Here is a 12,451-nt window from a genome sequence, read left to right on the forward strand (position 1 = left end):
TCTGCTTCCAATTTTGTGACAGAATGAGAATGGTCTAATCTTTCTAAAATTTGAACATAATTTTTTCATAAAGATTCAAATATCTATTTCAATTTTAATTCTGATTATAATTCAAATTTTTTGAAGGATATGATCATTTTAATTCTCATTTTAATCTATTTCAATTTTCATTCTAATCTATTTCAATTTCAGCAGTAAACCAAACACTCCTAATAGAATTACTTTAGCAAGCAATTCCCAACCATGCTCCATTTTGTTGTTTTTGCACAATAATATATTTGTTAGCTTTCATTTCGTATTAGCTATTTTTTTGGTGTGACCAAGGCACAATCCAGGCTCTAGTCAAGCAGATTGGTTCATGTTGCGATCAAAACACAGTGCAATCATACATAGCACCAGATTAGACATGGTTATCAAAGTTAATTGGAGTGGCCAACCCTTTTCAAGGGCTGAGTTAAACTACTTTCTTATACTTGGCACAGTAGAACTGAATAATAGAGAATATACCGGAGAGAAGCGACAAAAAGAGCTTGAGAACAATTACATTTTGTATCTGATTTTTCATCACATTCCCAACTTTTTTTCTTTTGAGTACAAAGCATTTTTTTTTTTTTTCTCGGCAGATTTTTACTTTCCACTCCTAAAATAAACCAATGTTTTTGAACAAACTTCCATCCATACGCTTCTACTACAATCTATTTACACTTTTGCAAACCAATCCGAAAGGCCTCCAACGCGGTGTCCCTCGTGCGCAACGCCGCGCGGGACAACTCGTTAACGGCGTTCGACAAACGGTCCAATCCATCCTTCATTTCTTCCGCCGCCTTCTCCGCATCCTTCACGGCGCTCCGTAACGTCTCGGTTTTCTCGCCATCATCCTTCCCATCGATGACGGCCGCCAGTCTCCCAACGGAAGCCTCCGCCGCCTCCACTTCCCCGGCGAGGCCTTCGCCCAGCTTGCTGGAAACCGCCTCCGCCACCTTGTTGAAGGCCCCCGCCCAGGGGAACTCGCCGGAAACGCTGACCCCAACGAGATCCCCCTTCTCGCCGCCTCCAAGTACGGCGACGACCGCCCCGGCGACCAAGCTGGAGAGGGCTTCCACGGCATAGATCGCCCTGCGGACGGCGGAGATCTTGCCGCGCGGGGGATTGCCGGGGAAGAGAGATCTCACCAGCATGCCGGCTGAGTCGTGGATCGCTCGCCTCGGCGGGCGATCCCGGTCCCACTCGTCGATGACATCGCGGGCGCGGCGGAGGGAATCCGGGTAGGAGAGCAGGTGCAGGGCGAAGCGTAGGAGGAGGTGGCGGCGCAGGAGGCGGTAGATGTGGGCGGCGACGGCGTTGCAGGCGTCAAGGAGGGCGATGCCGGAGTCGAGTTGGGCGGCGAGGGCGGCGCGGTCTGAGCCGGAGAGGGAGGGGTCAGAAATGAGGACAGCGGCGTCGGAGAGGGTGAGAGCTAAGAAATCCACCGCCCGGCAGAGCCAAGAGAGAGGAATTGAAGACGAGGAAGTAGGTATGGGGAGGAGAGAATGGAGGCCAGCGATGAGGGCTTGATCGAAGGGGAGGGAGGGGAAGGGGGAAGGGAGAGGGTTCTTGGACGGGAAGAAAAGGAGAGTGAGAGGGGTGACGGCCTTTTCCGTGAGAAACATCGTGAAAAAAGGTGGGAGTTTTTGACGGCAGGGAAGCGAAAAAGAAGAGGAAGAAGAGGATGTCTGCGAAGGGAAGCTGGGAAGGAGGAGAGAAGTGGGTTTGAATAAATATAACGGGAGGAGAGAAGGTAGGGGAAGGAACAGAGGAAGGGAGGGCGATGCAGCAGCGTAGGAAAGTGAACGCCCGAGTGAGACGCGTTTTACGGGAATGCTGTCCGTGTGACTCTCCAATTACAGAAACGACACCAGGAATGGCGGTTGGTTGACCGGAAGGAGCGACCCTTCCGCGAAAGAATGACGCCTTTTTTTTTCCCTCGGGAGTGCTTTGAGAACCATACCAGATAGGTTCCAACTGTTCATATCATAGGAAAAGACCAGATAGGCCAACAAATAGATTAAAAGAAATATTACTATATATTTAAATTATTTATTCAAATATATTATTGAAAAATTGATAATATTCTAGTATAAAATTACTCCAACGGGATATAATAATCTATTTTTTTAGTACAAGTGGGTGCTCATATCGATCTAGTATGAGTATATCCTAAAAGATCAAAAAATAAAATATCCTACAAAACTCAGGGATAATTCTGATCCTGACGTCAAATTCTGTCGTGCTCAACCACGTAAAAAATAATCCAATCAACGATACTATTTATCTCTCAGAAGACGTGCCGAATAGAAACCACGGTGAAGTCACGAAGGCAAGACTGAATATTATGGAGTAGGTGGGCCTCCGACTACGTCATGTCCTTTCGAATCCAGTCTAACATGGTGACGAGTCTCCCTCAATGATAACTCTCTTTATCTACAACTTCTGTCGGATACAAACAATATCCGTCCAAATGGCGCGAAGTTCAGCTCCTGGGAAAAAAGGCTCAAAGAGATGTGATCTTTCTGCCACGAGCAATCCAACGTCAAATTCTCGAATAATAAATCCAACACCATCTTTATCAATATAATAAATTTTTTTTAATATTTTTTTAGAATAAATTTTTTATTAACTAAATATAATATAATTTATTTTTTTCTATAATTATTTTTTTTATTAAATGACTCTTATGAATTATTAAATTATCCTGTAGCCTCGTATATCCCAACCAAATGAACTCTTGGAATATATTTAGTTGCATTAGTGGATGGGAGAACATCGAGGACTAATTACTTCAGTTGCATGCATATATTGAGTATCATTTAGTTGCATGCATATGTAATGTCAATCGATCATTATTTGATTAAATAAAATTAATAACATTAGGAACTAATAACTTCCTAACTTATAATAAATATAAATTACTTTTAATTATATGATTAATAAAATAAATATATATTTCTTTAATAAAATAATACTATTTTATTATTAATATATTGATTACTATTTAAATAATAGCTTTCAACATTGAAATTGCCAATAATTTACAATAAAGGAATAAGCAACTTAAACATTTTTGCTCATTATACTTATTATTAGTTATGTTCAATATTATTTAATTATTTATTATTTGTATTTGATAATTAAAAATATTGCCTAGCATTTCTAATCATGAAATAGAATATGAAGCTTGAAAAGTATGCTGTCTTCCTTATATAGCATGCATTAATTGAAAAAATAATATTATTTTAATATTTGTTAGATATTTAATCATGCGTAAATTGAATAACAATGCTACTATTTATTGGAGCCGTGAGCAAACTTCTTAATGGTTAATGTTTCATGCTCGAAGACTTGAATTTTAAAAGAAATGATCGTAGACCAAATAAATATGAATAAATTTTCATATATTATTAAAAGGTAACACATTACAAGGTGGTGAAAATCAGGCCCATATCTCACCCCCAAAAAAAAAAAAAAAAAAAAATCAAAGATTACCCAGCATCATACGTAGAGAAACCCACAAAGAGATTACACCGGCTTAAGCTTATTTAAGAGATTATAGCATAGAAATAATAGTGTTGAACGAAGAAGTCCTAGCATTGAGTTTGAGATTACATTGGCTTATATCAAGGAATAGTCCAAACAAGAACTTTGAATCAGTTATTATACGAACACAATAAAGAAATTATATATAGATTGGATAATCACGTCAGGTTGTAAAAAGAGAAGCTCACCAACAATTTGACCAATTGGGTTGAGAATGTTATTCGAAAGCAGCGAAGCATCAAGAAGGTCAGAGAGACCATCGACGAGAAGTACCAAAGCACGGTAATAGCCAGGTAGGTCACCAACAGGCAATTACAAGGACAGAATGGGATGGGATAGAGAGGAGGCAGGGGGTCCAGGAAAGAAGGGTTAAGAGGAGGTGATCCAAATCTCTCGAGGGATGAGTAAAATAAGAAGCCCAGTTTGATTGAATTAGAGGGTAGCTCCACTTTCAACAATTCAGCCAGCACGTGATTAGAATAGAAATTTAGAAGCGAACCGAGAGCGACTTCCACCCTAAGAATATAACTAATTCCCTATCTTAATAATCATACTTCCCAAAAATCACTGGTAAAAAGTGACCTAGAGTCACTTCGAGGCCTTACCAAAAAATGCCCTTGGCCAAAATCTCAATAACAATAATAATGCATAATAAAAGTAAAATTTGAAAGCCATTTTAGATCATGGATTATAAATTTTTCATAAAGTCCTCTTGCATAAAAAATAACAAAGTAAATTATGACCGATAGAGGTAGCATTATGATAAAATTAATGGATGGATAGCAGCGGACATATTATCTGACCATCGTCGCAGTTGTCAGGAAGACGTCTTGGAATTATCATACTAATCTATTGAAACGTCCGAAAACACGGTCTTGATTATGGAGTGGCGTTTTCATAAATTGATATGGTGGGGACAAAGGTGAAGGAACCCTGAAGGAAGAGAGCCGTACAGCAACAAGCCAGTAGGATGAACGCGCTAATGTAGTGACGTCGGAGCCTGCCTTTTTTTCTTATGCCTTTTGGTTGGAAACCTGCAGGAACTTCCCCTCCCTTTTCTTTCTTTTTCTTTTTATTTAAATATTTTTTTGGGGAAAATAAAAACGATCAAAGGAGTAGAAAGCAGCTCAAAAAACTTGCGACCCTGCAGACTCGTTTGGTTGATCGGAGGTGAGAAGCGAAAAAAATATTTTTTTTAAAATAAAAAAATTATTTAATTAAAATTTTAAAAAAAATAAAAAAAATATTTTTTATAAAAAATCACTTTTCATATTTCATAGAGAGTAAAAATTCATTAGAAAGTACATTTTTATATTTTTTTATATAAAAAATAATAATATTTTTTTTATTTCTTAAAATATTTTTTTAAAATTTATAACTAAAATTTAATAAAATATCAATAGATGATTAAAATAAAATACGAAATAGTAATATAATATTATATTAATATTATCTCAATATTTATATAAATATAATATTTATATTTATTATATTTTAATATTATTTTAATATTTATATTAATATAATATTATATTTATATTAATAAATTTATTATATTAAAATATTCATATTATATTAAAATATTTATATTATATTAACTCAATAAATTATTATGATCTAATATTATATTATAATATATTAATGTTATATTAATATTAATATTTATATAAAATTTATGAGTAAAAATATATAATTTTATACCTATTAAAGATATAATAAATATTTTATATAATTTTTTAAAAAATTAAATACTCATCCAAATATAAATTATTTTATAATAAATCATGTTCTCACGTTGGATTAAATATAAATTTTTTTTTTTTAAAAAAAAAAAATTCGCGGGCCAAACGAGTCCTGCGACATTGTTTTTCTTGGTGCGTTCGTGCGGGGCGCGCGGGATGCGTTTTTTTAAAGTGAAACGGGTTTTGGGGGAGAGAGAAGGAGAGCAGGTGGCAATTCAAGAACAAGCGATGGGAAGGGAAACGTGGGGAAATGGTCGCTGCTGATAGCTACTTTTCCGAAACTTGAGTCCAATTTTCGTATCATACGGAAACTCCCAGCAACTTATTATTATTGTTTATAATTATGGCACAACGTTTAACCTGTTTAAGTTCAGGCACGTCACTTTTATTCCAGCTAAAGTTTTAATTTTCACATAAATAATATCTTCAATATATCTTTGAAATCACAGAAATATCTCTAGATCGTGGTCACGTACTGAAAAATTGTTTGAATAAATAAATAACTAGACATTGTTGCATTTGCGGGGGCGTCATAACTAGACATTGTTGCATGGGGTTTTTCCCCATAATTATGGAAAATGATACAAGTAATACGTAATATGCTAAAAGAGGCTATAAATCAGGTTTCATTTGTATTTTTTCAGTATTTATATATGCATCCTACTCAAGTATAATTCGAGTATGCATATTAAAACTTAAATATTTTTTTATAATAATATCATATTTAAACAAAAAAATTGAGAAAAAAAATTCTACCAGCAACCAATTGAATTAAGAAACTGACTAGCATCCTTTTTTTAGATGGTCAAAGATAATGCTTACCTCTGCTAACCAGAATCCAAACTAATTTCATAAAATGTCTGAGATTGGCTCAATGGCAGCTTTTAATTTATGCGAAGCCGGATTACAATAGATACTTAGGATCGAGTATATAGCATTTTTTTTTTTTTTTGGTAATACGATTGAGCATATAGCATTGGTTGATGAGAAGAGACTATGCACGTTGGTGGGAGCACTAATAGCCCTAACCTTTGGTGTTGACAAGGGATCTAGATGCGTGCTGGTTGGTTTTGAGTTAAGATCATTAAGAAAATAAACATACAAATCATTTATCATACCTGATCTGACTTGGTTATTGGATTAGAATTCTTTGATCCACATCAGCTCATAAGTCGAACCTTAATAATTCAACTTAACTACTATAAAAAAAAATGATAATTCAAATTAACGACTCATAGCCTACTATATCTAGCATTAATCAAATCTAAATCAAACCTGCTAATGTGACCTTTGCAATTTTCCTTATGTCAAATCAAAGATATGCTAGATAACTACTAACATTGAGAAGGGACCAATTATTCTCAAAGCCCCTTACTTTGAGGTGAAACTAAAGTCAATCCAGATTGCCCTAAATCATATCAAATTGTATCCGTCTGAATCAAACTGGATCAAAAGTTGGCATTCAAAAGCTGTATTATTTAGATTCTCTTGAAAAATCATAATCTTTTCCAAAACACTGATCATACGATTTTGGAAACTTTCAAAAGTCACAATATTAAGTATTTTATTTTGAATAAAATTTTTTAAAATCATAATTTTCTCATAGGCGATGCTATGTTTATCCAAAAATCTTCATGGTATAAACCCGGTTTTTTTGGTGCCAAATACGACAGTCAACTGTTTATTAGGGGCTTGGGTGCCAGTTTTTCTGGGAAAAAGAAAGAAAGAGAGAGAGATTTCGGGGAGATGAATAATCTTTCTTTCCTTATTTTTATTTTCAAATATTTTCACTTCCAAATATTCCCTATTCAACAATCACCAACCGCCAAAAACCTCTTGAAGAATACCAATTTTAAAAATTTAAATATTTTAAAATCATGTAAAAGCAAAGATCGCGATTTCCGCGTCCGAAACCTCCAGGTGAAAAGACGAAAAACGCCTCTTCTCACGTGACCTGCACGTGCTCAGCTACCGTACGTAGTGGAGGAACCCGAAACCAAATGGAAGCTCGCAACGGCGTTCCCTCTTCTTCCTTCCTCGTCTGCTCCCAAACTCTTCCTTTCTTTGCAAACTTCTTCTTCTTCTGCTGCTCCTTTGCCACCCTACGAACTTCATAAGTCGATGGAGGAAAAGATAACGTCGTCGCAGATCTGAAGAAAGGTAACAAAAATCCCTTATTTTGCTTAGGTTATCGAGCAGAAGCATTATGTCTATTATTCTCTCCCTATTCCCCGCCTATAGGTTTCTCCCATCTCCCCCTTTTCCCATCCAAGTCGATTAAAAAATTTCTACGTTCTTGGGTGAAAGGTTTTTGTGGTTGCTCCATATTTTTCTGCAAATATATTCCGGCATTTGCTTAAAAATTGAAACTTTCTTCCGTATGTGTGCTGTTCTTGAGTAAAATATGCTGAATGTTTTCCTTGGGCTTCACTTTGATATACGGATTATAAACCGTAGATTGAGCCAGAAATAGTAGAAAGTTTTGATTTTTTTGATGATTATGCTGATTATGTATACAATTTTAGCATCAGAGGGAGCTTTTTTTTCGGTGACAGAATGGTCACTAGTAAAGAAAAAATGGTCGGAGAAGAATTAGATGAATTTGATCTAGCAAGCTCCGAAGAGGAAACTTCTTCTCAGGAAGCTATGAGGTTGGCGACAGAGAAATATGACAGATGCGACATATATCTGGGAATGGAGTTCTCGACAGATCGGCAGGCGAGTGCTTACTATGATATGTATGCTAAGCAGGAAGGATTTCGAGCCCGCGATGGTGAGGTTCGTCGATTGGAAGATGGAACCATTTGTGCAAGACAATATGTTTGTTCTAGGGCCAAGCGTATGAGGGAAGGTGAAGCTGAGGAAAGCAATCAGAAGAGGGGCCCAGCAGTTCTAAGGAAGGGATGCCCAGTAATGATCGAGATCGAGAGGGTAAGTGAGTATGGATGGGAAGTTGTGGATTTTTGTGATGAGCATAATCATAAAGTAGTATCCCCTTACTGGGAAAAGGTGCATAAAGGGAAACCACCCAAATCAAAAAAAAAGATGGATGTGAGAAAAGAGGAGGGGGTGCAAACAAATTTCATATCCGATGCACTGGAAGAACAAACTTGTGGATATGTTGGAGTTGGTGCAGAAGATGCTAGCAATCGCACAATGGGTGGAAAGCCAAATGCTTTTGGATCAGATGGCCAAATTGTTCTGGACTATTTCACCAAATGGCAAGTTAGAAATGCAACATGTGTTTTTGCCGTCCAACTAGATGATGAACAATGTCTGAGTGGTGTTTTTTGGTCTGATGCTCGGGCAAGACTTATGTACAACCTCTTCAGTGATGTTGTTATCTTTGATACAACGACTAAGATTAATGGTAATAAATTGTTATTTGCTACATTTTTGGGAGTAAATAATCATGCCCAGCTAGTTTTCCTTGGAGGTGCGCTAGTGGCAAGTGAAACAGAAGCCACTTTCATGTGGATATTCAGATCATGGTTGGAGGCCATGCATGGATATCAGCCAGGTTGTATCATAACTGATCTAGATGAAAAGATCCAACATGCCACTTCTAAAATGTTCCCTAATTCCAACCATAGGTTGTGCAAGAGGCACATCTTAAAGAAAGTTCCGCAAAAACTCTCTGATGTATGCTTGAAATTTAAAGAGTTCCACCATGAATTTTCTGACTGCATTTGTAAGTCTAGAACAGAATCTGAATTTGAAAATAATTGGACAGAACTTGTCCTTAAATACTCACTTCGTTCTAATGAGTGGGTATCTTCATTGTATAAACAGAGGCACAGCTGGGTCCCTGCTTATGTCACAGGGATATTTTCTGCAGGTGTTCTAACAGAATGGCATGTCGAAGGCGTATACTCTATATTTGACATGTATATCAATGAGAACACAACACTTAAGGAATTCATTAAGCAGTATGAAACAGCCTTGCGAGTCATGCTTGAAAAAGAAGGCGATGAAGAGTACAAGATGATCTGCTCAAAACCAGAGTTGAGGACCCCAGTTCCTATGGAACAACAGGCGGCTGAGTTCTACACGAGAGTCATGTTTCTGAAGTTTCAAAAGGAATTCATCAGAAGTCTTGCATGCATTGCAATGCTAGTCAGTGACTGTGGTGGACTGGAGCTTTACACTGTCAAGGAAACCATGCATGATGACTCTGGTTCTGGTGTTATTTTCAGAAGGGAAGATAATGTCGCAAATTGCAGTTGCCATTTCTTTGAATCTGATGGAATATTGTGTAGACATGCTCTGACCATCTTCAAGATTAAACAGATTTTTATTATTCCAGATCGTTACATTTTAAGGCGGTGGACAAAGTTTGCTAAAAATGGTAAAGCATCTGAAGATGATGCTATTCGGCCAAATGATGAAGATGCAACATCAGTGGTTGCTCGGTTTAATAGCATGTTCTCTGAGGCTATTGAAATTGCGGATAAAGCTGCTTTGTCCAAAGAAACTTATCTTATGGCAATCAAATTCTTGAGAGAACTCAATGTTAAAGTTGGAGCTACTCCCATAGATGCCAATGTGAGTATTGAGGAAGAAAACGTGAGGCAAGATAGCTATAAAAAAGGTCACTGATTGAACCGACATTGAATGAAAATGCCAGGAAATCCAAGGTGAGATTAGGTTAATATTTCTGTCTGTTTTACTCCTTGTATTTGTGTTTTAATATTGTATTCTTCATGTTAGCACTGCTGAAACTGCTACTAAATCTCCTGCAGCAAAATCCTGCAGATTCTCCTTCTCCCAGTTCATTGTTGTTTATCAGCGAACACTGAAGTCGAACAGTCACTGCAACATTTTATTATTATTGGAGTGACCACAAACTATAAATGGACAAGATCATGTTTGCACTTTGCCTTGACTTTTTGGCATGAATGTATCTTATTAAATGGATATGACAAGCTTGCAAGTTCCTTTGTCAGGAAGGCATGTTGGCCAAGCTAATCTGGAAATTATCTATCCAAGAGAAGAAAAAAATCTTCCATCTTTTTCGGTGAAGCATAGAGATTTTAGAAGCAGAGAATTTGAGAAAATGTGATTGACGTGTACCACCCTTACGTGTCATTTGGAATATAGGAAAGGAATCGATTGATCATCCAAGATTGCAATTTTGCTGGTAACTTATGGTGGGGTTTCTTTAGAAGGCTGTCTATCATGACTTCACCAAGAGAGGTTTCCTTCTTTTGGACAGCTTGGAGAGTGAGTTTTTCAAGAACTCTACTGGTTGGCACTCCCTTGCCGCAACTTGTTGCTGGCTATTTTAGTTAGTAAGACATAAACGTATGTTTTTCTGAGAATTAAAACTCCCTACAGGAAGCTTTGAAGAATATTTGCTTCCTTATTGGACCAGATTGACTTATCCAACTTTTATGTGCTGTATATATTTGTCATTTCCGGCTTCAGCATTAGGGATCTTAGCTTTATATGCTGGTCTTTTACTTATTTTCTGAATGAAAGTGGTTAAATTCTGCCTAACCTTTTTTATTGGAAAAAAGAAAAGCATATATGATCTTAATTAGTTTTACATTGCTCCATATCTGGTTTAGTGAGAAATTCATTCCATCAGTTGGTTCAGTTCAGGAAACCTGTCAGTGTGACTGGTTTTGTGGTTTTGCAGCATTAATTGATGGAAAATAACAATGTGCATGCTGTTGGGTATAAAATATCTTCAGCCGAAGTTTTCAGCGGGATTGACCCTTGCAGGTCTCTTCTGACTTTCGACTACTAGTGGACTCCGTCCGGATTCCTACGGGAGCAGGGCTCCGTCCTCAACTCCAACGGTTGCAGGCAGACTTCGTCCGGACTTCTACAGGAGTCGGACTCCGCCCACGACTTCAACTGCAAGTAGACTCTGTCCGGACTCCTACGGGAGTCGGACTCTGTCCACGACTTCAACTGCAAGTAGACTCCGCCCGGACTCCTACGGGAGCCGGACTCCGTCCACGACTTCAACTGCAAGTGGACTCCGTCCGGACTCCTACAGGAGCCGGGCTCTGTCCCCAACTTCAACCGCGAGGAAGACTCCGCTCGGATTCCTACGGGAGCCGGGTTCCGTCCCCAACTTCAATCGCAAGGAAGACTCCGCCCGGATTCCTACGGGGACCGGGCACCGTCACCAACTTCAACTGCTGGTAAGCTCCGTCCGGACTCCTACGGGAGCCAGACTTCGCACTTGACTTTAATTGCAGGAAGATTCCGTCCGGACTCCTACGGGAGCCGGACTCCGTCCACAACTCCAACTGCTGGTAAGCTCCGTCCGGACTCCTACGGGAGCCGGACTCCGTCACCAACTTCAACTGCTGGTAAGCTCCGTCCGGACTCCTACGGGAGCCGGACTTCGCACTTGACTTTAATTGCAGGAAGACTCCGCCCGGACTCCTATGGGAGCCGGGCTCCGTCCACAACTCCAACTGCTGGTAAGCTCCGTCCGGACTCCTACGGGAGTCGGGCTCCGTCCCCAACTTCAACTGCTGGTAAGCTCCGTTCGGACTCCTACGGGAGCCGGACTTCGCCCCTGACTTTAATTGCAGGAAGACTCCGTCCGGATTCCTACGGGAGCCGGGCTCCGTCCTCAACTCCAACGGCTGCAGGCAGATTTCGCCCGGACTCCTACGGGAGCTGGGCTCCGTCACCAACTTCAACTGCTGGTAAGCTCCGTCTGGACTCCTACGGGAGCCGGACTTCGCCTCTGACTTTAATTGCAGGAAGACTCCGCCCGGATTCCTATGGGAGCCGGGCTCCGTCCTCAACTCCAACGGCTGCAGGCAGATTTCGTCCGGACTCCTACGGGAGCCGGACTCCGCCCACGACTTCAACTGCAAGTAGACTCCGCCCGGACTCCTACGGGAGCCGGGCTCCGTCCACGACTTCAACTGCAAGTAGACTCCGCCCGGACTCCTACGGGAGCGGGGCTCCGTCCACGACTTCAACTGCAAGTAGACTCCGTCCGGACTCCTACGGGAGCCGGGCTCCGTCACCGCCCGGACTCCTACGGGAGCTGGGCTCTGTCCCCAACTTCAACCGTGAGGAAGACTCCGTCCGGACTCCTACGGGAGTCGGGCTCCGTCCCCAACTTCAACCGCAAGGAAGACTCCGTCGGGACTCCTACGGGG

At 39.7% G+C, this 12,451-nt stretch overlaps 2 protein-coding genes across 5 annotated transcripts; one reads left to right on the plus strand and one right to left on the minus strand.

Moving 5' to 3' along the window:
• Positions 1 to 530: 530 nt before the first annotated feature.
• LOC105055392 (protein BPS1, chloroplastic) lies at positions 531 to 1,749 on the minus strand. Its single transcript, XM_010937182.4, has one exon. It carries the CDS (start codon positions 1,647 to 1,649, stop codon positions 696 to 698), a length of 954 nt encoding a protein of 317 aa, XP_010935484.1. The 5' UTR covers positions 1,650 to 1,749; the 3' UTR covers positions 531 to 695.
• A 5,550-nt stretch (positions 1,750 to 7,299) lies between these two features.
• LOC105055391 (protein FAR1-RELATED SEQUENCE 5) lies at positions 7,300 to 10,762 on the plus strand. 4 transcript variants are annotated; one of them, XM_019853953.3, is made up of 3 exons: positions 7,300 to 7,475; positions 7,871 to 9,952; positions 10,058 to 10,762. In XM_019853953.3, the coding sequence occupies exon 2, from the start codon at positions 7,872 to 7,874 to the stop codon at positions 9,912 to 9,914; it is 2,043 nt and encodes a 680-aa protein (XP_019709512.1). In that variant the 5' UTR covers positions 7,300 to 7,475; position 7,871; the 3' UTR covers positions 9,915 to 9,952; positions 10,058 to 10,762. The 4 variants fall into 4 exon arrangements, with proteins under 4 accessions (XP_019709512.1, XP_010935481.1, XP_029123493.1 ...); XM_010937179.4 differs by having other exon boundaries at positions 7,301 to 7,475; positions 7,841 to 9,952; XM_029267660.2 differs by having other exon boundaries at positions 7,301 to 7,475; positions 7,841 to 9,952; positions 10,071 to 10,762.
• Positions 10,763 to 12,451: the final 1,689 nt, after the last annotated feature.

This window comes from Elaeis guineensis, chromosome 12 (genome assembly GCF_000442705.2).
Source record: "Elaeis guineensis isolate ETL-2024a chromosome 12, EG11, whole genome shotgun sequence".
NCBI classification, from domain to species: domain Eukaryota; kingdom Viridiplantae; phylum Streptophyta; class Magnoliopsida; order Arecales; family Arecaceae; genus Elaeis; species Elaeis guineensis.